This window comes from Chamaea fasciata, unplaced genomic scaffold, assembly GCF_029207755.1.
Source record: "Chamaea fasciata isolate MVZ Bird 193981 ecotype frontalis unplaced genomic scaffold, bChaFas1.0.hap1 SCAF_6, whole genome shotgun sequence".
In the NCBI taxonomy this organism is placed as follows: Eukaryota; Metazoa; Chordata; class Aves; order Passeriformes; family Sylviidae; genus Chamaea; species Chamaea fasciata.
In genome coordinates this window covers 41433519-41460664 of record NW_027094091.1, presented here as the reverse complement: position 1 = coordinate 41460664, position 27146 = coordinate 41433519, and the positions used below count along the sequence as shown (strand labels likewise).

At 35.2% G+C, this 27146-nt stretch overlaps 1 protein-coding gene across 1 annotated transcript in view; it reads right to left on the bottom strand.

Moving 5' to 3' along the window:
- The window catches only part of PDGFC (platelet derived growth factor C), a 121721-nt gene that overhangs the window by 14295 nt on the left and 80280 nt on the right, over positions 1 to 27146 (bottom strand). Inside the window, exon 3 of the mRNA XM_066186079.1 lies at positions 18732 to 18912. Coding sequence (XP_066042176.1) covers positions 18732 to 18912 — 181 coding nt within the window. The remainder of the gene's footprint in view (positions 1 to 18731; positions 18913 to 27146) is intronic.

The window sequence follows — 27146 nt, the reverse complement described above, 5'->3', positions numbered from 1 at the left end:
TTGTTCAGGCTTTCTTCATGTGCATGCAGGGTTTTTCTTTTTATCTCACCGAGGACTTAATTTGCTTAGTATCCATGCATGCCCTTGCACCAATTTACATCTTAAAGCCAGAGGCGGCTTTCCAAACTCTACATCCATATTTTTGTTACTGCAGTTTGAGGATTGCTTTCAGAATAATGCCTAGTCTCTACTCTCCATAACCACCAACAAGAGAAAGATCAGAGATCACAAGGGGAAATTTACACATTTGTGCCTTTCTGGTTTTGCCTGTCACAGGTGGGAATAAAAGAATAAAGATGTGCAAAAGTAGCATGGGATAACAGTCTTGCAGCTTAGCTAAAAGCATAACATTTCCTCAGGCTAAACTTTTAAGATAAAATGTTTTTAGAAAATGTTTAAATATTCCCCTAAATAGAGTTTCTGTGCAGTTCACAGAGAAGGTCTGGAATTCCAATTGTGCTGGAAACAACTGCAAGATGCTCCCAAGGAAGCTAGCAGCATGGAAATAGCACAGCACGTCACTAATCATCAGTGTTCCTCTGGCAAATTGCAGCTTTTTGCCCGAAGCCTACGCACACTGACACCTTTTGAAATAGACAGTATAGGTGTGAGAGACACTCTGTGAAGACAGCTGACACATTTCGAGCTAGTTCATTAGCTCTCAGAGGATGCCATCAATAGCGACAATCTCTGGAAGTTATTTTCAAAACACTTTAGTGATTGGCTAGTTATCATAAATATCTATAATCATGTATCTCTACATAAATATTTGTGTTTATATAAGCATAAAATACAGTTTGGTTTTTCCTGTGATCACCTGTATTAATGAAAAATCACACATTCATTTTAAAGGCAAAAAGAAGAAAACTGATGCTCAGCACTGTGTTGTATGGGAGATCTTATTGTCAATCCACTTCATCATGATAGTTTTAGAGGTTTCTGTACCTAAGAAATGTATGCACAGACACAACTATCTTTCCTGGATGCAGTTGCACGTTATTGATTTTTTTCAGTGCATCTGGTAAGTCTCATTGAAGCAGCACATGCTACTTCATGAGTATTTCATAAGCACTACAAAATTACCTGCCTCTCCTTTACTGGAAGTATTTGTTTTTTTACAAAATGACCCAGTGATTCTTGTATTCTTTCGGGTAAGAACTTTGATTTGCTGATTTATTCTTTCAGCTAATCAAGGAGAGAAGAATTGTATAAGAAACTCTGCTTGAAAGCTGTGTTGCCAGCATTTTGGCAACTGCAGAGATCTCAAGCTACGAAGCATATAACCCCTGCAAACCCCAGAATCCAGAAAGCTTGCAGATTCAACTAGATACTTGCAATGGAAGTCAAATTCTGATGCCTTTTTTTCCACCTTTCTAATGTGTTTTTAATTGTATTTGCTTGCATTAGGAATTTGTGGACAAGGCAGTGAATAGAAGTCTATATAGAAGACTCAAAGAAATGTAAGACATCTCACGACTTGGACATATTTTGACTCAATAGACAAAGACCCACCCTTACAATTCTGAAAGCAGGACCTGATGAAGTTGAAATTCACTGAGCTGAACAGGAAGCATTAAAAAGCAAACACTTAGGCTGTGCTAATAGTATAGAACAAGTTATGGCATAGATTATCTCCAAGACAAGAAACTTCAAAGTTGAATCAGTATGTCAGTTTTAATCTTGAGTTACTTCCTGAAATAATTTGTCTTTTTTTATCATTTTAAAATTACTGTAGATATACAAACTAATTTTAAGTTTATTATTGGGTTCCTATTAAGTATACTTGTGGCAGAGTAACATTTAAAACATAACTACTCCCAAAATCTTCATTTTTAGAGAGCACTCTCTCCTTTTTTATGCATTTCTCTCTTCTAAATGAGACTTTAAAACAAAATTTAGAGTGAGTTCTTCCCACACCATATAAATATATATATCTATGCCATAAGAAAAAGTCTACTTTTTGTATCCTAGTAACAACTGTTAAATATTTTGATTTCTGAACTTCAGAGTAACTTTCATTATAACATTTTCAAACCAAATTTATGAAATGCATTTAAAACTCTGACTGTCCCTGTCTCATGCCTGAGCACATGGAAGGACTATAGCTGCAAGTTTAAAAAGCTATAACCCAGTAGATAATGTTATGTCTTGTACAATTTAAATGCTTAATAAAAATATTTAGTCTAATTCATACCATGGGCAATACTAACATCTATATACACATTTTAAAGGGTATGCTGGGTGTTTATACAGATAAGGTACCTGCTGAAAATTACTGAAAGTAGACTGTGTACAGGCAAAATGAAGTACCAAAATAATTTACTGATGTACAGTTTCATCAAAGTCTCATAAGATCTTTCTTGGGAGAAAGATCTTGTCATGTGCTTGCAGCAAGGTGCTAAAACAGGCAAATCCCCAAACGTCTAAGAAATCATAACCTTCATGTCTGATGGCATTTTCTTTTTTATATTCACAGGATTGTCCTAAACAAATTAGCAGCTGCAGTGAATCCTTACATGAATGGAACATGTGAGGGAACGTGCAGGACAGGTGGTCAACTATTTACACCTCATAGGACTGCTGCTGCTTGCTGCAGGTTAAGTTTTGGAAATAGAAAATATTTTCCCAAGTAGTTACTCTGGCCTCTCTGTCTTAGTGCCTTCCTTTCAACCCTCCCTTATTAACTACTCATCACAATATTTAAGGACATTTAGAGTTGATTCCCTGCTTAATCCAGCTAATTGTTTAGTAGTCATTGAAGCCTTCTACCCATTTGCAGGGCAGAACTCTATATTGATTACTTGCTGACTTTTCCATCTGATATTTTCTCCTCATACTGCTCTCACTAAAGAATTAAAGCAGAACTCCACAGAGACCCTTCTAAAACTACGTCAATATTTAATTGCTTGATGACTTTCTGAATATACCCACCATTACCTTTTTATGTTTCAACCCTAAGCTCTTAAGGTTGTTTTTGTTTTGTGCTTGTACTGTCATTGAGGTTAAAGAAGTAGGGTATTTAGTGATTGTTTTAAATAGTAGTGACATCACTTTGCATTAAAATATTCCTTCATGGACATTCAAATGCATGAGTTGACAGCTAAGTAAGAAGTGATTTTTTCAAATGCTGCTATAAATAAACCCTTTACCTTCATTTTTGAATATAAAGTTAAATGTAATTTTCTAGGTTGTCCTATTTTGATGAATGTTGTATTATACCTGCAATTCCCTTCTAGAAGGGAAACTTTATAAAGATTTATGTATCACATACTGGGAACAAGAAAGATAATATCTCTTCTCAATATTTATCATTACATATAAATATCCTTATATTTATTTTACAGAGACCCTGGCTCCAAGATTTAACTGAGCTTCAGCAGAATAGGATTCCACCACAGCTTAGCTTCTTTCCCTGAAACCTTGATACCATGCAAATCCAGTATACACACCTGAAGGCTGAATCGTAGAACATCTTTTACTTCAGTCAGGAGAACAGGACAACCTGAATTTTGCTTAGGATATGAAACTATCATCAAAAAGGAGGAATAACATTGTAGGTGAACTGACAGCAAATTAAGTGCCCAAATGAATCAATGCAAAAAGAGATTCCTGCAAGCATATGGCAGGAAGGGCCTGTAGATGTAGCATGTAGCCTTAAGAATGTTTGCTCAGATCTTACTGCAAATGGGGTTATTGTGACTATGAATCTCTACATTTATAGACACACCTATAATTCAAGCACGAGAAGAGTTGTGTCTGCTATGTTTATGATTTACAGAAGGCTTCTTTTTTATTTTCTGCAACAAAGCTCTAGTTCTTAGTTGACTGACAGTAGCTGACAAGGAATAAACAGTAAACATAAGTGCAGCTGTTCTGAATAGAAAAAGTTTTTGTACATTCTTCTGTGACAGGGGAGGTGGCCAGCCATGGTTAGAAGACACCATGTCTGCAGACCTTTTTTAAAATTACTCATTTTACTCAAAACACATGTAACAGCTTTATCAAATTTAACTACAGTAAGTGTTTGGAGTCAGTGAATGAACTGCTCTTGAAGTTCCCTCTAGGAACTTCTCCACTGGAAATGGGTAGGTGTTCTTAAGAAAATGTTTACTTATTCCAGTATGTTCACAGGAGGTTCATCAAACATTAAACACTAGGAATGACCATTTGCTACAACTGGAAAGTGTATTTGTGAAAGACAATGAAAATTACTTCTACAGTGAACACTACTTTAATTTGATCCTTCAGTATACATGTTAAATTGCATTCCACAACAGCTTTCTGTTCATTTCATATCACAATAAAATGAACACACCCAACATTCCTGTACAGCACACATTGCAAATCAGAGCTTGTCCTGCCTTGAAGGTAAAAAGTCCTTGAACAAAGCGTTACTTTGCAGGGAAAGAACCTCATCTCTGTCCTAATAAATCGATTCTTAGTGTCATCAAACTTTTCATATTATCACATTACACTTGGATATATATTACTCACACAAGTAGATTGCACAAAAAATAAAAGTCAAAATTAATAGGGAAAGTATGCTTAATAAGAGAAATTTAAGAAAAAGCATTTTGAAATCCCTTGCATTTAGGAGTAAAATATTAGAAACATAAATACAAAATCTTAAGTAGAGTCTGAAGCAGAATAAACAATGTTACAGAGGAGACCAAAACCTAGATAAGAGAGGATGGGATCCTATTTGAAAAAAACAAATCTCATTCAGATATTTTCAGAACAACATCATAAAAACAGATATTGAGCTGCTAGAGACATCTCAGCTGAAGCACAGTGTTCAGATTTATCTCGAGCACTTGTGAGATACAGACAGAGAGAAACAGGATATTCACAAGAAAGAGCAAGATGAAACCAAAAGAATGAACCATGATAAAAGATTACGTGACAGAACTTTCTTTCATCTCGACAAGAGCAGGCTGACAGGAGATAACAAACATGCAAAATGATCAGCTGTTCCCTGGTCCATCAATGACAAGCATTATTTATGTTAAGTGTTTGAAAAAGGTTTTACACAATGTAAAAGCATGCAACAGATGACATGGGGAATCTCTGAAATCTTCATCCCTGGACTTCAGGAACGGCACTAGAATCTAGCAAAAATGAGCTTAGTGTATGATCTACTCCCTGCTTAATGCAGGACAATTGCTCAGAAAAGGTCCAGTCCCACTGAGTTCCTTTCCAGCCTTGCATCTCTGTGATTCTATTGCTAAGAATCTACCTGGTAACCTCGATCTTTCTAGATCTGTTAAACTATGCTGAGAGACATGCTGAATTTTAGAAACAAGTTAATTCTAAACAATTTGAAAATCTGTTTTGACTAACTATGGCAGAAGATCCTCTGAATACATAGCAAACTTTTTTTCCTCAGTAGCTCTTTGTCAATTTGTATATTTGAACCCTTTGGATTTAGGAAATTAATGGTACATATAAAAATAAATAATTGCATGCCAGTATACCTAAATATAGAATAACTGGTAGGAAAATACATTTTTTTTTTAAGTTGAATGTCAAACCACAAAATGAGAATGAAACTACTCCAATTTGGACTGTAATTTAGCTACTTTCTCTTGAAGAAAATTAGGGAGTCACAGGTTTTTTTATTAAAAATTGGTTTCTTGGGAGTAGCAGATGTTCCTTTGGCAGTATCATTTCTAATTTCTTTGAAATCTCAAAATAGTATGTAATATAACACACTTGAGAAGATGGTTTTAGTATCACCTATAAAATAAAAGTAGATGCATTTCTGACACGCTCTACTTTTTCAAAGCTATTTAAAATCCATCCTTCAAAGATGGTTTGAAAGCAGACTGCTTCATTCTATTTCTAATAGTCTCCCATGAAATTTGGTGCTGCTTACAGCATGAACAAATTCATTAAAATAGAATAGGTTGAATCTTAAGGCACCACTATAAACAACTGCCTCAGCCTGATTCTTGGTGTTATTAAAAATGAAGTAAATCTTTGAAACAGTCTAATTACTTTTACCATAATGAATAAATATACATTTTCCTTTGTACATTCAATTTCTTTTCAGCCCTTTCCTTGCAAAAAGGAAAAGAAGAAAAGAAGGAAAGATGGCATCTGCCATGTAATAAACCCATAGTACTAACAAATCCAATATTTTGTAGAGAAAATACCATTCTCCTGAGGACTGTTAGTTAATCACTTGTCTTCCATTAAGCTTGATATCTTCAGTTATAACAATGTCACTGTCCACAGATGTGACCAAATTATCTCTAATTAATCTGATGGTCAACTACACCAAGTATCTTGATATAGATGGATAGATAGATAGATAGATAGACAGATAGACAGATAGACAGATAGATAGATAGATAGATAATTATATTCATTTGGGCTTGCTATTAACATAGTATGGGTATGGGCACTCTTTTTAACATAAACGATAGAAAATTAAGCTGCTTTATGTTCTCAACCAGGCCATTAATCTTCCTTGTAACATTTTAAACAAGTCTATTCAGGCATTGCATGTGGTCCCAATCCTGACACAAGTGGGATTTTAAGAGAGTTGCAAAGCCTTTTAAGGAGGCACCTCTCATTCTATTTCCCTTATGTACCCTTTTTAACACTCATTTGACAAATTAATATTTCTGCTCTGAAACATACTTTTCTGCTTGTATATATACTTAAAATGTTCCTGTGCCTCTAATTTTCCCATTCACTGATTCAGCGATACTGTTGTTTTCTGAAGATTTAATGTAGAATATATGGAGCTAATTACAGAACACAAGATATCAAAAACTGTGGTTTTCTGAACTTTAATTAGTTGTGGTTTCACAAGCTGCTATTCACTGCAATCTAGGAAGTGGTTAGATGTAGGGCTTATTATCAGTTTAAGTAAAAAGCCAAAGTGTGAGGCACCAGGTGCACCTGTATTTTCCAGCTCATAAGAAATATGACTTTCTGTGAGCGGCAGACATTGTGTAATGTGGGGTTCAACAGAGAGAAAACAAAGTGTTTTGTTGCCTTAGCCTACTGGACTGAAAGATGCTGGCAAACCACAAGTTTATCTTTTGACCAAGTCAGAAAATTTACTTCATCACAACCATGTCATTAAAAATGCTCTTTTGCATCCCCAACAAAGGACTGTCTCAGAAATAAGCCAAATAAGAAGATAATTTAAGATTATATTACAAAGGCATTATTTACAAGCAATGATCACTGAATATATATTGTGGTATGGTTTTTCCAGGGCATGATGGACACTCACTGGAGGAAGAGGGCAAAAAAAAACAAAAGGGGGGGGTAGGGGGGAGGGAAGTGACTTTGCAAGGAAAACACCCATCAAGAATGCATACTGAAGAGATCTGCATGGCTAATTCTGGTGAGATTTCTCCCACCTGCTCTCCACAGTGAAGCTCCATGAGATGATCTATTTGTTTAAATAAAAATAAAAACACATTCCGAAGGTTGTAAATACCAAAAATGAAAGATGATTGAGATGTTCTGCATGAATTATACTTATGAAGCAATGTTAAACAAGTAGAGTAAGGTGACTGTGGTGACTGCCACGCTTTGCTGAAGGAAGTCTTAGGCTTGTATTTGGAGAAAATATTTATACATTTGAGATACCTAATTGCCAAGAAGACGGTATTACCATGTTCTTAGCCTTCTTTCATTATTTACTATTTATTTGAAGCTACTTTGCATCTTTCAGATTATCTGTGAAGTCCCAGTGGACAAACAAGGATTTGAATGAACAAATTAGGATGCATGAGCACTAACTACTTGGGGAATGGGAGGGAAGACAAATTGTCATTTTGAGTATATCATAAACTTAATGTAAATTGCCTGAATTTAGATGAGTATAAATTCCCTTTGTAAGGTTATATTTCAGTTAAGAAGTCAGAAGACGACATTCTGCTATTTAACAATTCAGGTTACATTCCCCTCTCAAACAGAATACTAGTATTAGATATGGGTTACCTTAGCAACTATTATGTTGTCAAAGAGAATTCTGAGAAATTAGGATGTTTTAGAAAAACTAAACTAAAACATTGACAACTCTTTTCTTTTTTATCACCTACAATTCAATTTCTCCCACAGAAAATTAAACCAATTTTTTGGGATAACCACTGGCTGGAATCTTAGAATGAAAGCATCAATACTGTTTTTTAACCTGATTAGCATCAAAGTTTAAATCCTGCAAGCAATCTCTACTTCATTACTGAATCTGGTCCACAGTGTATAATTCATTTAATTGGGAGATTAGAGGAATACATAGATGCTGGGCAGAACATTAATCTCAGTGTAATAAATGCATATAGGGAGACAATTATTTGTCAATTAATTAATTAATAAGTTAAAAAAAAACCCCACCAAACAATCCACCAAAATCCATTTAGGATTCAATAATGTGACTATCACAGTGATGGTGTGGTCATTGTTTTTCAGACTCACAATACCTAATAGTTCCTGTTAAAGGCAATGGGAACTGCATGTTTAAAAATCTGTCACCAGTCACTCTGTAAATAACAAAAGAACTAGAAACAAAACTTCCAAAGATTTCAAGACTATAAATTGGAAAGTATATAATTATTATTGAAATTTCAGTAGTGTTGTACATGAATAGAAGCAACATAAAAATTGCGTGCAATAATAAATTCAAGTTGGTGCATTGTTAAAGTAACTTTAAAAAACAATTATTCATCTGATAAAGCCCACAGGAACATCTTCTGTAAACAAAATTACCTAACCATGACAATTTGGCACTGTAGCAATTGCCAGTTATCACCCTTTGGGTAACTTGACTATTCTCTATCTCCTGTGAACCTCAATACTTGGCAGAAACAAGCTGCCAGCTTTCTCCTGCAGAAAGAAAAATGGTGGAAATTGCCACTCTGCAAGAAGCCACGGCCTACGGCAGACTGTAACTGGGGACAGAACACTGTGCATGACAAAGTCAGAGGAGAGTATAAAAGATCTAAACTGAAAAATTCACATGTTGTACCCCATGCCAGATGTGTTGCTTCCTAGTTTTCTTGGGGGGTTCTCTAATTGCTTGATTACTAATTCTCTAATTGCTCGATTTGGAGATTACCTTCTGAAAGTATTTAACTATGGACAATGGAGAAGTTTTTCCAAAGTAATTGTACTGTCATAATTTATTAGGGAATCCAATTTAGAGAAAAATTAAGAAAGTAAAGATGTTATTAAAATCACATCTCTCTGGTTTCAGATTTCCATGATGACTACACCTTAACAGTTTGTTACTCTTTCACATACGAACTACAAAATTTAGGCCAGTTCTATCTACAAAGTACCCATTAGCACTTTTGTATAGCACTGGTTTAGTAAATTGTGGCTTTGTATGACTTGTTTAATGATGCTCCTTAGATGGGCATAAGTGTTTTAAAATGATCAACAACTTTTTTAAAATGGCCTGGACAGAAAAGTTGGTCCTGCTCACACTTTGATACCTTTTAATTTACCGTTGATTTTCCAAACTCCTTTGTAAATTGTAAGTTTCAGGTGATGAAATACGAAACTTTATAAAGGAAGTTTTAAGATTTTTTTCCCCTCTACAACAGCAAGTTTATTTTCCAATTTAAAGAATTGAAAAACTTTCTGAAAATTTTCAGTTGTCTTTGTACTGTTAACTTGACCATTTAGCTTTGATTTTTGGTGAAAAGCTGAGCTATACTCTTAAGTTTTTATACCAGCAAACAGTTTCAAAACACTCTTATGAACCTTAATTCCACATTAATTTTGCATCAAAGATATACTTCTATTTTAGGCACCTAATTGCAAAAGGATTTTTTTCCAACATGAAAGGTGCCTATGACTTTCTTAAGCAGAAAGGCAATTAAATAAAGTAAATACAGTATTTAAAGTTATATATATTGACAGAGTGCAAACAGGAGGAGATCTATGACAGAACTTACTTAAACTAAAAGACAAGAACTCCAAGCCAAAAAGGCATTGCACAGATGACTTAAGAACAGGAAGTATTTTATTATTAACTTTTGATTACACAGAACACCTCACACTGAAATGCCCAAAGACAAATATGCACACATAAACCAGAAGAGTTCAGCAGATCACAATGATTTTAGAAGATAAGCAAGGGCAACCCTATTAAGAGCTTACATATTAAAAGCTTACAGATATGTGGCGAACTGTCCTTCCAGTCAGAAAGTTAAAAATTATTTGGCATTTGATCCTTTCCCCTCAAGAAATATAGATGATGACTGAGAGGGTTTGATAATTTGGCTCAGCTAAGTGATCCTACTCTCCTTGGCTACCTAGTCATTTTGGTTCTGTTAGTCAGCAGGGTTGGTTGCACAGAGTTGGCACAAATTTATTTTCAAATATATTTTAAATCTTAAGGGTTTTCAAGCTTCAAAGATAGTGGCCTTTTAAACACTCACATAAGTGAGTAAGAAAAATAGTGAAAATAAAACACTTGAAAATTCAAATTCAGGAATTGCGTTTACTATGCCAACCATTCACTAAACAAAGAAGATACTGATTTCTAACAAAATTTCTTTAGCACAGCATCTGTCTTTTTAAAGATGGTCATGATTTTTAAAGGGTGCTTGTTATACTATTAGAAAAATATTTAGAATAAGAGATGTCTACCGACTAACTCTGAAGCTAAGTGCTACCAAAACACACTCGAGCTAGATACTGAACAACAAATCACCATATTGATTTCATTATCTACACCACTACAGTGAAAATCCCCTATCCTCCTAACACACTCAGATGAGACCAAGAATTGCTGTAAGGGATATCAGGGTAGAGTTATTACAGAGTTCCCCCAAGAAACCCTTTTACAGCTGAAAGGGAAAGGCTGTTAGAATCCGCCTACCTCCACATGCCTGTAGGATTACATGCAGAATTTCCAGGAAAGGCTGTGTCATCTACTTTTACACCTCCACCTTTCCAATGCCTTTAAACCTGGTCTTTCATGCATTAAAACACACCCTTCAATATGAAGCCCAGCATTTTATTTGTCCTCGTAAATGATCTTTACTATTTTTTTCCTATGATTTATTGCTCAGCTCAAAATCAGAGTGAAATTAATAGTCAAGCATCTGGAAATGTGTTTTGTCAAACTGCCTTCCATTTCCACATGCAAATTTTTAAAATTTAATTTTGTTTTTAAACAATTAAAGCTCTTAAACAAAATTTGCCAGCTAGAAGCAAACATGGAAGCAGCCTTCCTGAATTCCTTGTCTACTTCCCTAGCCCGAGATAATTGCAAGAACAGATGTGAGTGCTTTGTGATTTTCTAGACTTTCCCATGAAAACAAAACAGAAAGCTTTTCAACAACAATCCTGGCTTCTTCACCTAAAACCTTTCATCATCATCATTAAAAAGGTTTTGAGCACTTATAGAAGCTAACAAATGACAGCTCATAATCCCCATCTGTAACACCAGAGGCCAGGTACTGCAAAGACAAGACAGGTGCAAATTTTGGTATTCCCATAGTGCTTATTATCTATCCCTTTTTAGAAACAAAAGGATTTGTCTTAACACCACTACCAATATCCCACATTAATCTTCCCACAAGCAAACTCTTACCCTGAAGCGACTATACAGTGTTATTACTCTGTCAAGAATTTTTCTCCTGAATTTAAAGAGGTGCTTCTACTAACCTGTGGAGCTAGATTCTGCAATAAACCATCCAGAGAAGCTGCTCTGCAGCTGAGTTCATCTCAAATGTCTACAACTGCCCTCATTAGAGCAATACCATGTGAAAAATAAATTTAAAAAAAAAATTAAGAAGTTGCACTCTTCTATCCCTGCTTCTTTAATTTCATCTCTGCTTTTGCCTATTTCTACCAGAATTGTAGTAAGAAAATTTATCACAGTACACACCACTCTAACTAGTTACTGCCTGTTTTTCTGGGGTGAAGCAACGGATAGGATTGTGGCATGACTGAGACACTAATAATGAACAGGGACAGAACAGGAATGCACCTAAATGGTGTAACTGAAAACTATGATGGTGCCTCAAACTTAGTATCAAATGTACATTTGCTTACCTTATTTTCAGTTAGCAACCATGTCAGACACAACATCTCAGTATTTGAAAGGAAAAAAAAAAATCAGGACTGTGCCAGTTACAGAGGGGATTACTTTGAGAATGGGATAGAATCACTTTACTTTAGAATTTGTAGAGAAGCCATCAGCATGCTTTCCCAAAACTGTTGATCCTGAAAATTGGAGAAGGGTTAGTCAACTAGATGATTCTGTAGTACTTCAAATATAAAAAATATGGGTTGCTAAAGAAACTTTGTGGGAGAGGAAGGTGGTGTTGGGAGTTCTTTGAGGTTTTTTGTTTGGGGTTTTTTGTGGAATTTTTGTGTGTGGACTTTCTGTTGTCTTTTTTTGTTCAGTTGTGTTTTTTGAGGGGAGGATGGTTTGGGTTTTTTTAAACCAAACATATCAAGTGAAAAATAACTCATAAAGTATTTAGTAAAGGATTAAATAAAAAAATTACAAATAGGAGAGGCACTGCATTCTTTAGGATAGATATGATCAATTGGATTGAACAAATAAATTTGAACCATGACTACAGAATAATCTTGAAAGACTAAAGGAACATTTGAATAACATTGTGAAATATTTCTGTTGAAGTGGCATCCAAAGCTCCAATTACATGACATCACTGAGTTTACAGCTGGAGAGTGACATTTTTATATACATACAGACTGCTCTTAAGTCACAGTCTGGCTTGAAGTTTTCTTTGTTTGAGGACCCTCATAGAAAGCCTTTAAATTTTTAAAAACAGCAGAGCACACAACATCAAAATTTACACTAGAACAGTACAAACAAGTAAACGTTAGATCACGTAAAACTCATTTCCAAGTTAAATATGCATACAGAAACTTCTACGCTGAAATGCTATGAGACACTAATAAAGTTTTCTTTAAATAAATAATAAATTAAAATACTAAAAAAGAGTCCCTGACAATATAAATATTCATTACTAAATGGAAATTAATAAAAGGCTTTGGGTACATTACAGAAAATGAAGAAAAGAGAATCTCTCAGGTATTTGAAATACTTTTCCAATACATTTTCCAAACTCCTTCACTTTTTAGGGTATTTAATTGTTTCCACTGGATCATTCTGTGGTCTGCTTTGAAGTGCGAGGAGAGGGTTAATATTTGATCAAAGGCATTATTTGGGACATGGAGCAATAAAGACTACCTGCTTATCCATAACAGTTGCATCATCCCAATTCTTGTTTGTAGTAAAAAATTTGCTTTAAACAGGTTGGTACAGAGTGATCTAACTTGGACATACTGCTCTGAAGAAGTAAAAGGAGAGTACTTTTCACGAGCTCTTGTCCTTGTCATTTGTTCTGATTGCCCCTCAATACTTTCGTTCGAAAAAAGGGCCCAAAACTCAAAAATTAAAGAGTTTTAAGACTTATATTAGTGTTCCAAAAAAACCCCCCACTTTGATATTTGTTGAACACTCCACTCCTAAATTTTCCAGGAAGAAAACATGCACAGAACTCGTTGTCAAGAAAAAAACACCAAAACATGACATTTGCAGTAATGCAATTGCATTTAAGTTTGAAATTGCTGCTACTTATTTAGAAATAAGAAAATGAACTGATTTTTTTTATCTTCTGCCTCAGTGATAAAGAATGTGATATTCAATAAACTTCCCAAAATAACGAATTTAAACTTTAGTCAAATATGTGATAAATTTGTAAAAAAGTTTAATCCAGGGAAACTAAATTACTTTTTTCCACAAACAATGAAACAATTTGTGATTTTTTTTCAGCCTGAGCCACTGCAAGACTAACATCACAGAAAAACACAAAAGAAATGGTTAATAGTACATGTACTACATGAGAAACTGCATTCATATTTTGGCCAAAGGGAAAGGAACTTTGCCCTTCAAAGTACAAAACTTGCTATCAGATAAGTATGCTCATTCCTTTTAAGAACTAAATGACAACACCAAAATGGTTCAAAATGAGACTCTTCCTTTATAGTCTCAGAAAATCCTCACTGACACCTCAGGCTGTGGAGGTTAAGGATACACGTCTATGGACTTCAGCGCAGGTCCATAATCTTGCTAGATTCCTGTCTAACCTTGTCTCTCTGCAAGTCTGCTTCACACACACCGATCTTTAAACTTTTTATGATGTCCGTGGGGTAGAATGAGATATGGTCACAAGAAAAAAGCATTATGATTTAATTAGAAAGTATACTTCAGAGGTTCTTTTGCCTCAAAATCTTTTTTTCCCCAGCACTCATTTTAGTCCCATGCATAATAGCCATTCTCAGTTTGTACTCTTTGCATTTTTTTTTGGTTAACTGAAGCATTTCACTCCTATCTATGTATTTTGGGGTAATATTTAATGTCCCATCTAAAAAATTCTCTCATCTAAGATGTTAAGCAAAAATTTAATGCAAAATGGAATCTCCAAGGAAAGAATTGGTTCCAAAACATCTTTGATTTACAATGAATTTTTGCCACACAAAAGAAAATTAGTACATGGAATTTGCACACTGGAGCATCTTTAGTAGCCTGTTCAATTATCTAGACTAAGGTTTCACTGCACTTAATCAGCGGAAACTCTGAACACAGAGGTTTTGTTTTAGAGTCTTTCCCACCACATGAAGGGTTTTCACAGCTCTTTTTCACTTCATGTAGTATTGCAAAGTGCTACATAACACTCATCCACTCTCCTGATTCTTTGTACTGCCCTGGCTTTAAAACCCCTGAAATAATTTTATTTCTAAGACCTTTTGACCGCTTCTAAAGAGAGTGTAGAAAACCCCTTGTTTAGGAGATCAGTAATGTCCTTTATGATGTTTCTGGATGAATTTCCAGTTATTGCAGACAGTTAAGCATCTCTTGGGTTTCAGGACAAGAGCATGAGAAACATACCTGATTGCTGTGAAATCTGTAGATTTGTGAGAGGAAGTGAAAGCAGGGTATGAGCTTTCCACTCTGACCTAGTTTTATGCACTTTTTCCATTAGTATTTTAATTTTATTTGCCTGTTTCAATCAACAAGCTCAATTAAAAAGGTTCCACACAAAAAAATTAACATGCTCAATCTTTAAAGAGCAAAGCTTAGTCCATTTGGATGAAATAAAGGAAGTATTATTAGAAAGTTCTAAAAGAATCTCTATTTAACCTTCATTACTGCTAAAAGCAAGAGCAATACTAACAAAATTTCTGCATCAAAAGGGGAAAAAAGTAAAGTAAACCAAAGCAGACCACTCTCTTGGATTGACACCCACGAAGCCAAACAGGTACTGCACCAAAATCCCAAACCACCTGCTAAGCCACTTTTAAACCAGGTCAGTCTTTAGACAGCTTCTTGGAGTTTCATCTTTGCTTGCATAAAGGAGGGTTAAGTCTTTTATTTTCAAAGATCTTTGGCATGATCTTTGATGACAAATGACATGCTACCATATGCCAAAAAAGAAGGGGAATACAGTAACCCCCAACTTCAATTTTAACTGGAGCTGCTTTGTTCTGAGTGCCCTGAATAATTAATAACTACTTTGGCAATCAGTCATGCATTCCTTAATGGCACCTCAGGCATCAAGTATCCCATTCACCCGCTCCCCAACTAACAATGGGCATTATTACATCAAGTTTTCTCTGCCAAACTTGTAACTGACATAGTTTAAACTAAACAAGTCACTAGGAAGACTGAGGCCCAAATGTATATTATAAGAGTTTATAAGATTTCGCTCAATTTCTTGTGGCTACTACATGGGGCAAATGAGAAGCAGGGCAAAAGAAATGAAATATGGGTTGCTTTTGCAATAAAGTTCTAGGAGGGTTTAGGTGGCACAGTGCTGTCATAATCATGACTTTTAATAAATGGATAGCTGGTCAAAATTGAGAACCATCACTAGGCAGCCCTGACTGAATAAAGCAGCTCACCAGTAAGCACAAAGTGACAGGGCAGAGCACGAAAGAGTGATTGAGAATAACAGCTGTGCTGAAAGGAGCACAATCATTTTGGAATAACATAAACAATGTTTACTTAATAGGAATAACCTTTTTCAACACTTGCATCCACTTCACGGTATTGCACATAAAATTAACTTCTAACTATAAAATAGAGGAAAGAAAGTGGGGGTAACACCAGAATTACAGAAAGTTCCAGATGCAGCCATGGTACTCAACTTAATGGAAGAAATTCAAATTATTAAGCTGCAATTAGTTAGAATCTGAAGACAAGAGTAATTTTTTCTTGGGGAACATTCTGCTTGTATACAGTATGTGCACTGCTTTTATACAGTCTTCCAATCCCATATCAAACCCTTCTAGAGAACAATGTTGCTTCCACTGATATTGGAATGGCTGTGAGTCCTTTCTTTAGAGTGACTAAATCCTAGAAACAAAGTAATGAGATCAATAGCCATTTTCCTGCTACTCATCATGTGAAAAGTTGGTTTGAAATATAATACACAAAGATAAAAAAAAACCCCTAAATATATATATATACATATATACATATATATATATATATATATATACACAATAAATTAGAGCAGATGTAAACAAAGCCATTTCTCTTGCTCTTTAAAAGACCTGAAATTATGTCCAGTGCCCCTCTCTGTGGGTGGCCTTCAAATACAGAAACAAGCTTGCACTGTTTTATTTCAGTTTTGCTTCATTTCTTCCCAAACAATCTCTCACTGGTACTCTACCAGGCATCTCCCCCTCCCCATTACTTGTCAAAAAAAAAGAGGAAAAAGAATTAACTGTTTAGGACCAATTCATTGAACTAAATCTCTTAGTGAATCAGCTATGATTTTGCAAGAATTATTTAAAATTTAAGCTCATTCCTATAGCTGACTAATTTTTCTGGGGGTGTTGGGTACAAGAAGCAGGTTTAATCCTGGAACTAAACAATATCTATTTAATTTACAATCTGCTGTCTGAAATGTGTAATTGTATTCTGCATGACTATTAGGATATAATTTTTGTTGAAAAATATCACAGCTCTTTTAGAGGGAGATTTAGAAATTAACTGATAAGCACATTTTGGGGCTCATTCCAATTCTTATGATAGCAAGTAGGCTGCTCTTGTTCCTTTCATGTGTTAGGAGTAACTATTTTGAACATTAAAGTATTGTTTTGTGAGTGTAGGTAATCTAAATTTTCTAACTGGTTTTCTGGTTAGAAATCAAATATTAAGGAATAAACTCACTCCATTTGTACAGCATGACACGAAAATAATTATACATATACTCCTGTTTTCAGGTGCCTTTGTTTAATCAGTTCCACAGAAATGGGATCATACATAAGTTAGAGAGAAACATAGCAGGTAGGGTGTAATACTAGAGCTGTGACAACGGAATTTGGCACCAGCCCCACAAATACATGCATTTAGTGATTTTCTTTTACCATTTTCTAAAAGTAAACATACTTATTGCATTCTGCCCTCGGGTGTACTGAAGTTTAAACCTGGCCTTATTTCAAGTTTGAAGACTGACATTTTATTTAATTTTAAAGTTTATTATTATGGGGTCACAGTACTCTACTAACAAAAGTTATTCTAACTCATCAAAGAGTCAAAGATGCAGATCAAACCTTTAGTCCCTTTAGAAGTAGTTCTTCCTTAGGCATTAGTAGTTAAAAATATTTATAGGGAAACAACACACATAAATATATTTATATACGCACAAACATCCCAGTACACTATACTGACACCATCATCAGCAGGCTAAATATATTATTCTCAATAACTGAAATTTTGCCAACTGGGAGAAGGAGCAAAAATAGCAGAAAAATAAAGCCAGCCAAGTGTATTCTGAGTGAAGCACGTCAATGGGGTTACAACATGGATTCTCTTGATCAATTTTTTATTGAGCTTGGAGATATTTTCCACCAACCAAACACCACAGACCATGGGACTACTTAGGAGATTCAGAGTGAATTATGAAGAATTTATCAAAAAATGCTCCTTACTCTCTTTAAACATGGAGTACATTTTTTAAAACAAGTCAACTCCTGTTTTACTCCATTTTAATGTTTCAGGACATTATCTCATCCTTAAAATTCTGTAAACATTTTTTTGCTGTCAAAGATCTTTCATTTCATAAAAATAGTAACAAAACTGTTGACGGTTAAATTAGTCATATTTTAGACAATTACTAGTTTAATATCTGCGACTTACAAGTTTTAAGCAACATTCAAGAGAAGTCTAAAGTACAGTTTACAAAGAAAATGCAGTGAAAAATGAACATTATAGATTGTCTGCTTTGTGTCTAAAATAAAACTTTCCAGAATAATCAGAAATGTTCTTTTTGGGAACTAAGTAAAATCATCTGGTTGAGTACATCTAATAGCAGTTGACTAATAAAACCACTAATCTCTTCAGTTTCTTTTTGGTGACTTCCTAATCCTCTTTCAACATCACACTGCTAATTCATAAACTGATCTTTTTCTCAAGGCTGGAATTCTTTTTTTTCCACACTACAGTATTAGGAATGCAAAAATTTTACTGAATTTTCCACACAAACAACTGAGTCCACAACTTCTTAGTCCAAAGCCATCCAAAAAGAACCACAGGAACACTCAGTTAAAAAACAGAAACAAAATGTACAATTCAGGAAGACAGATTGCACACTATTATTATTAAGAAATAAACAGTAATTAATCTTAACCTATTGGAAGATTCTTTTGAGCTACCACTTCAAAGATTTTGTATCCTGAAATGTTTCGATCTCAAACATGTTACTTACTGGCATAAGAAGTGTATAATGGATGCAGAATCCAGGTTCAGAAGGAAAATATTCATCAGAAACAAATCTTATTCTGATCTGGTTTCCTTTGGAGATTTGTCTGCTTGGCACAGTACTGGAACCACACCAGCGCCCTAAAACAGTGCCATCACTAGGCTCTTCAACTTCTACAAAGTCATACCTGAACAGAAAAGAAAATACAATGTTTATTTACTGATAAAAATTCTATAAACTTCCTAATTTAACCAATAAACTGAATCTGCAATTTTTTTTAAATGCTAAAAGTAAAAGTATGCAGCCAAAGCCAGCTATTTTATACTTAGCTCCCAAGTTGCTACTGACTTACATACATAATAAAATCATGCAGTGAGGTTAAAAAAATAAAAGCAGAGTTAGCATTTTGAAGAGACCCAAGTGTATGGTTTTGCTTCTTGTACAGAAAGCAATTACTACAAGTGTGACAGGTCAGAATAAAATCAGAGGAAAGAAAAGACCTTAATTGCACAGTAATTCATGCTGCAATGTCACCAGCCATACACTGCATGCCACCAATGAAAGTTTGGGAGCTTTTTGGTAATGAAAACTGTCTTTCCTGGAATACCAGAGGTGAATAACTTCCTAAAGGTTAAGTTAAGGCTTAGGGAAACTTGGAAGGAGTTCATGCATACCCCAACAAGACATTTGTTGAGCAAAGACCTAGACCTCACTGCATGTCAGAAAGAACCTGGCATTGTGAAAGCGTTGACAAGAGACATATGGGTAGGGAATTTTGAGAGAATGAAACATATTAGGTTTGATTTAGTTCCATTGCTTTTAACATGTCGTCCGGGTATCCCTGGAGATCGGTGAACAACTTCAACCAGATCCATGAAAGGTAACTAAAACATGCCAGTCAATCATCAATAAGCTTCAGTATGGCATACAAAGGTCCTTGTTTTCACTGGAAATGTTTGGGGGGTTCCCAAGTCATAAAAACATGGAAAGCCACTGCTCTAGAAGGTACATCTGGTTTCAGTGCTTTAACCTGCTTCATGTCAGCTCCCCAGCCGCCCACTGACAGCATAAACACTGAGCATTTCAGCTGCATTTTCCCTGCTTCAGCTTCTCAATCCCCCAGAGCCCCAGTGGCAGCACAGCCCAGTGTTTTCGGAAGGTGAGTCTGTGCTGGTTAAGCCAGGCTAGTACTTGGCTCTTTTCAGCTGCAGCTTCCTGAGCCAAGTTGTTTGTTTTTTTTTTTTTTTTTTTTTTTTTTTTTTTTTTTTGGTGTGTTGTTTTTTTTTTTTTTTTGGTGTTTTTTTAAACCACAGTTTGTATCCTAAGTATGAGCATAACAAACCTCTAAGAAAGTTTTGAGGTTTCTAATATTTTTATGTTCTCCTGCATGTGCAGTCATATATTAAATACTTCTCACATAAATCTAAATTTGTAAATAGCAGAGTCCTTTTCAAGGGTACAAACAGTCCTACCTCTGATGATAGCAAAGGCTCATATTTTAAAAAACATGCACACACACACACTCGACCAAATATGCCAAACTATATTTAATGTGAAAGTTATTACCTCATAAACATTTTCTACTAAAGCTTTTTCTGGATTTTTTTTTTCAGTAAATCTAATCTTTATAATGATTTCCAGTTCCCTAGTTAGACAGCAGGCAATAAATTCTTGTGTTGCATGTTTGTGCAAGACTGACTTGCACATTTATTATCTACAGTTAAAGGACCACTATTTTTTCCACTTAATTAAAAATGAATGCATTGAATATGCTCATTAACTGTGTTCAAAATCCATTACTGCCATGTAGCACAGTTTTAAATCTTTGTTGAACTTATGATACTAATTACTTTATCATTATCTTTTTTTCCCCCAAACACAAACTAATTCCTTTAACAGATCCACCAGTGTTTTTACTTTATGATCAGGTACTTCTTACAAAGGCAATGTGTACATTAATTGCACTAAGGCCTCAGGGCTTGACACATTTATCAAATTTATTTGGAGTGCTGAGATTTTTTTCAAGATCAGCTTATGAAATTTCTAAAGATAACCTTTTTATTTTTCAGTTAAGAATATGAAATAATTATTTACCTTTCTGCTTTTAAAGAGTGAAATAAGCTAATATTTACATTTATTGACTTAGGTTTAAGATGCTGAGGGGAGTCAGGGGGCTTAGAGCCTCTACCTAATTTGCAGTACTTTTTATTGCACCCTTTGGTCTTCTGGTACACCTGAAGTAAAAGAGAAACTCAAATTCCGCAGTTTAAATCCTAGACCTTTCAAATAAAAGCTGATTAATTCCATTAGGAGCGAGGTAAACTTGAGGGAAATAAATATTCTGAAAAACCAAATAAAATTCAGCTCGGATATGACTTTTTTTGCCAATAACTTTATTCCTGTCGCTTATGTAGGCTAAATGTGCTACAAGAGTCTGTCAAAAAGTCTACTGTGCAACTAAAATTCCTCTCATCGCATACCTGGAATGATGTCTGAACTTTCTGTAAAATTAACAAAACAAAATTGCTCAGATGCTTTAGCATTTACATTATTGTGGCATGTAATTTTGCAGCTGATGTCACAGGGCTATGGAGCAGCAGGGACAGTAGCACAACCATGGAAAATTATCTCCTGATCAAGTGAAACTCGTACTTGAAACACAAAATAACTAGAATAAATAACCAAGAACTGAGATGCCATTTTACAAACTGCAGTGGAGTAAAAAAATGTTAAAATGATGCATGTTGAACTTATCAATGAAGAAGCTTTCTTTTCTTTGCCATGTGCAAAGGAGCAAACACAAGCCTCTTTGAAAATGACTCAAGAAATGATCTGGTGCTGTACCTACAATACTTTTTAAATATTACTAGGTAAAAATTTCTGCCAAAGAGACAGTCCAACCTCCATCCCTGGGACTAACGATGCTCTGGCCTTTAGGCATGATGCCCTCAATGCCTCCTGTTATACCTGCTGCAGAAGATCCACTCCCCTTCCCTAAGGCCTGGGTGCCTGTGAACATGGATTGAATTAACAACCTGAACAAAGACAATTTACTGGAAAGGAGCAAGGAAGCAACATAAGCACCTCAAAGCTTCAACAGCTTTCCAACCAGGAAATGTATTCTCCAAGGGTATATATTTTCCTCTCCTTTCTATATGTTTTTCTGTGGTTTATACTGTCATTTCCTAAACATATTCTGACAGGCTGTTTATCTTGGCTTGAAGCTTTGTGACCTTTCTATGGCTTTTCTTTGCTGCCAGAAATCAAAAAATATAAGAAGCAAAACTCCACCAGGTAAAACCCTTTGTCATAACAGTGATGTTGGGCCTTTCCATCTGTATACAGATGCATGCTAGACCAAAATCTAGAACGCCCATTAAACAGTTTGTGACAGGTGAAATTTATTCTTCCTTCCCCTTTTGAAAATAACATTTTTTTTATTTTTAGTGACAAAATAAGAAGTTGTTAAGAATCCCGATAGATTTTTTTAACAGCATTTTGTGGAGCAGTGTTATATTTCTATTCCAACTTGTTTAAAAGCACATAGAATTCTGAGGGTTTTCTGGTGTTGGCACAGCACACCCACCTACAGACTCAAAACATCTAAGGTCCTCTGGCAGCTCACCAGACAAACTGTTGTAAAATAACATTGAAATGGTTTGGACAGCTTCAATTTTGGAAACACTGAAAATTACTAAAAAACTGTCATAATGAAAATACAACTTTGATATTTTACTAATAAGAATTTTAGCACCATGATTCTAAAGGAAACTTTACTTCCCTTTTCCACCTCTATTTGAAGTATTTTTAATTTCTGCTATTAAAATATTTATATTTCCTATGGAAAATGTCTTGGTTTCCACCATTTCACATAACTGTGCTTTTGTATAGACAAAAGTGTGAGGTACTGGTGATACTTTACATAGTCTTCACTTCTTAGATCACTTTCAAATCACATCTGTAAGTAATAATATTGCTCCTTGTAAAATAAACATATTTGCCCATAGAGGAAACGAAGGCCAAACATTTAGTTTGATGACATTTTTTTCAAAGGCTGGCAGATTCACATTTATCTGAGTGGAAAAGGGAACACTGGAGCATGACAGAGGCACTCAAATACATGGTATCTAACAGCGGTTTTGTTATTCCCTACAGGCCAATATACAGCAAAGATGTATGACAGGAGAAGAGGAATGCAGAGTTTATTACAAAGGGAAGAGGGAAAATGGGAGGACCCCAAAAAGGAAGAAAATGATAGAGTGGCATGCTGCATTAGAAAAAAACAAATGTATTTCAGGCAACTAACAAGCCTACAGACGTAGCAATACAGTTGTAAAAAAAAAAAAAAGCATACTCCATCATTCATTCAACAGGTGGATAACTTTCTTTTTTACTTCCCCTCTCACTGAGACAAAATTAAATCTTCCTCAAAGACAAAGGCACAGACACATCACATCACACACAAAAGATACATCATGTGAGATAAAAAAACGAAATGAAACAAAATTTAAGTCATCAGTAATAATGAAAGTGCAGGTACTTGTACACTACTTTTCATTTTATGTAAGATGAAATTTTAACTCAGGTATTATTGTTTTACTTTATAATATGACCAGGTCAGCCGGCACAACCACCTATTGCCCAATTTTCAAGCTTCAGAGGAGCTATTTAGTTAATTCCATTGCCTTTCAAATGCATTAATTTACACCATTCTCTTATGCATTTGTTGCCAGACAAATATCTATATCAATGTCAGACTGGCCCATTCAGTCCAGTTCCCCATTCAGCACAGTAGATACAAGATTCCTGGAATTGAAAACCACTAGCAGAGCACATCAGTAAAAGTTACCTATGAATAATGTCACTTCCAGGTAGGCAGCAGAGAAAAGAACCCAGAAACCAGATTTCCTGGAGGTACAGAAGAAGATGGCACCTTGACTGAAATGGTGGCTCTGTGACAGCACCAGCAAATACTCCATACAGGGTAAAAGTCCAGTAAAGATTATTCTGCTCAACATCAACAGAAATATTTAACTGGGGCTACTTGGGGTGACAGCAAAGACAGGATACTGGAAGAAAACATTTTTAAAAAATTAGCCAATACAAAATTTTAATTGTATCAAATATTCCCTCTGGATTTTGTCTTTCCAATATGAATTCCCAAACAAAGTTACCCAGAGTCATTTGACTGCAGTTCCTGAGGATCACAACATGGCTAATTTACCCCTAAGACTCACCCACTTTAGGAGGATTTGGCAGTGTCTTTTCCTGCAAGAGGAAACTCCTTTGGGTATCATTAGAGATCATCCAACAACTGAGAAAAGACCTATGTTCTATGATTTCTGTCATGAAATCATCATGCTTGATGTTTTAACATATAAACAGAGAAAAGATGAAACACCAGTGATAAGATGTGAAATAAATTTCCATAGTAGTTTCTGTATTTGCTGATCTTATACACACTGTGTCATAACAGTCACTGGAAAGAAACAACAAACCCAGATACAATCCAAATGAATAACTGATGAGGTCAGTTTTTATACTCAGAAAATTATGTTTAATTATATACAAACATCACTTCTAGCAGTAGACATCACTTTCAGCCAACGAATGAGCATAAAGCCCCCAAGTACCCTGCCGTGTCTACATTTTCCATGAAATATAGATACTCAAGGTATAGAGAACATTTCTAACTGCCATTCCCCAAATATGGATTGTAGTTTCTGCGCCAAGCTACTTTGAATGCATCTATTTTAGAAAACGCAGTACTGCACATTAGGAACTGCCTTATGGAAACACAGATTCATTCACAAATGTTACATGGTTGCCATGGTTCTCCCTGTTTAATCTTTTCTCACACTGATTAATAACAGCCCGAGGCTTCTAACACAACCACACAGCTCTCTCTGTATTTCTACCTTGTTATTTAGGATGTATGGGAAAAAAAAGTTTAATCCTTAGATTTCAATTCTCTTCCCGATCATTCACTGTAAGTCACTTTGATCATAAATATACACTTACCACACTACAAGTGGAAAGGAAAAACAAGACAGAGTTTAAACCCCCAAATTCTAATCTTCAAACATGCAAACTCTTTTCATGAAAACTATGCATTTGTTTGATTTGGAGAAATTAATTGCTGCCTTACCACACCCCAGTCTACCAGAAAATATATTTCCATTTTCTGTGGATCAGTATCATGTGAAGGTGAGATGTACACGTTTTGCAAAGAAGCTTTTGTCCCTTGGTGAATGCATTTTGGCACTGAATGCAAAAATAAGAAGCCCTAAGAAACGTGTCTCTTTTCCCCAAAACTCTCATTTGTATCAAAAGTTTACTTCAGTGCCAGTTAATAAGCTGTGTATTGCTGAAAACATTTCCCTGATGACTAGGAAGTTGGTACACAACTTTATCCAGGAAATAAATTCTCATGACTGGTATCTAGGTGCACTGATAAACACTTATGTGTCTCAACCACAAGCATATAAATATCCCATAGCCTCCGAAAGTGACATTCACCTTGTAGGGACAAAGGGACAAGAAATAGAAATTGCAAACTAGATACATTGGTAAATGTACTTCAGGTTCTGAAACAAAAACAATTCTATGTTCAGACAGACAGCAAGCTTTCAACTATTTAAGCATATATTAAACTACTGATATGGATTAAGCACACAAGCAAGTAATTCCAGGAATACAGAATGACAGAATTCAGTCTCTGCTACAAACTAATTTATACCCATACAACTTCGATTGATACAGCATTTCAAGCACTTGAATAAGAATCTTATAGGAAGAGACAGTATAATCTTGCAGATCAGAATTGGACGTAAGGAAAGAAGATGTTTCCCCAACTCTTCCTTTTAAAACACCAATTGCCAAATTTCTTAGAAGCTACCTGTACTTATGCTCATTGCATTACAGAATGACAGTATTCCCAGAGCCAGTCAGAATAAAAAAATATGTTTAGCTTTTTTAAAATACAGATTAAATTTTTTACATCTTTAAATACAGGCAAAAGCAAATAAATGCCAAAAATGGCATGTTATGAGTAGAACAGACATATAAACCAAAAAAGTGCAAAACATTTCATACCATTCTATACTATTATTATATATAAGACAAGAATTTGGAAAAAAGAGTGAACTTGGAAAAAAGGTACACATACAAATAAGCCTGAAAATGATGCCCCAGTCCATGTACTTACTTTGGCCTTTATCTTTAAATACAAAGAATGAAGTTCTGTGTAGGATGAAGGCTCCAAAGATTTCCGACACTCGCAGTTAATATGCGACGTTTACCTTTTTCCCATCTTAATACAGTCATGTAGTTATATAAAATACAGTAAATAAAAAGGATTTTCCACACAATTAGAAGTTACTTAGAAAGTTCTCTTTCAAGGACTAAAAAATGGGTAACATCTACATGAAACCTTGTCCTGTACTGTTTCACCTCTGATTCTCTACTTTGTGCTACTCACTGCATATACGGACCACAGATCCCTTTAGTACTCTGCAAAAGTTATGAGTTAAAATAATAACACACACAACAAAAAATGGTAACAGGACCATGTATTCTTACTGTTTTGTGCAGCAGTACTCCTATTATTTGTCCTTGTCTTCTGCTGTACAAGGTATTACCTGTATTATTAATATTACTATCTTACAACAGAACATTTTGGGGAAATGACCACCAAAGCTCAGGGTCCTGCTGCACTGGACACTACACTCCCCAAATAACTTTTGCTTTCATAAAGATGCAGCTGCTGTCTCTCCTCACAGAGCAAATCAGTTTAATAAGTGTCCTGCACTGTATAGTGCTACACATTCCAGATTTTGGAGAACTAAATGCCTTACCAACTTTTTCCCAGGACTCCTCTGTAAAGTCTGGTATATTTTATCTTGGGAATTACAACGATCATACTAAATCACATGTTCCTACCGTAGAGATCAACATTTTGTAGAAAACCAAAAACTCTAATGGACTTTAGAAGTCACATTTACAGCCAAGGCTGTAAAACAGCATTTCTAACGCACTATAAAATTTCTTCCTCTACTCACACTGTTCACAGTGGTCAATGTATCTGTTCCAGCTTCTGTGAATCTACAAACAAATTTTTTACCACTGTTTTTCAAGAAGCATTAGAAGTATTATTTTAGTGTCCCAAAGGGTAATTTCTTCTTTTTGCACTCTCCAAGATATTCCAGGATATAAATCTTGGAATGCAGCAATGGCTCCAGTCAATGATGTGCATACTACTGGCTATGCAATTTCCTAACAATATTCAACAGTATAGTTTTGGGTGAAAAAAACCCCAAAAACATAAGGAGAATAAGGGACATTTTTAGTAATGCGAAGATTCCGCCAAGGCAGTGCAGGCTGCTTCCCCTCCCCCTCAAGCAGTCTCTGATATTAGAACAC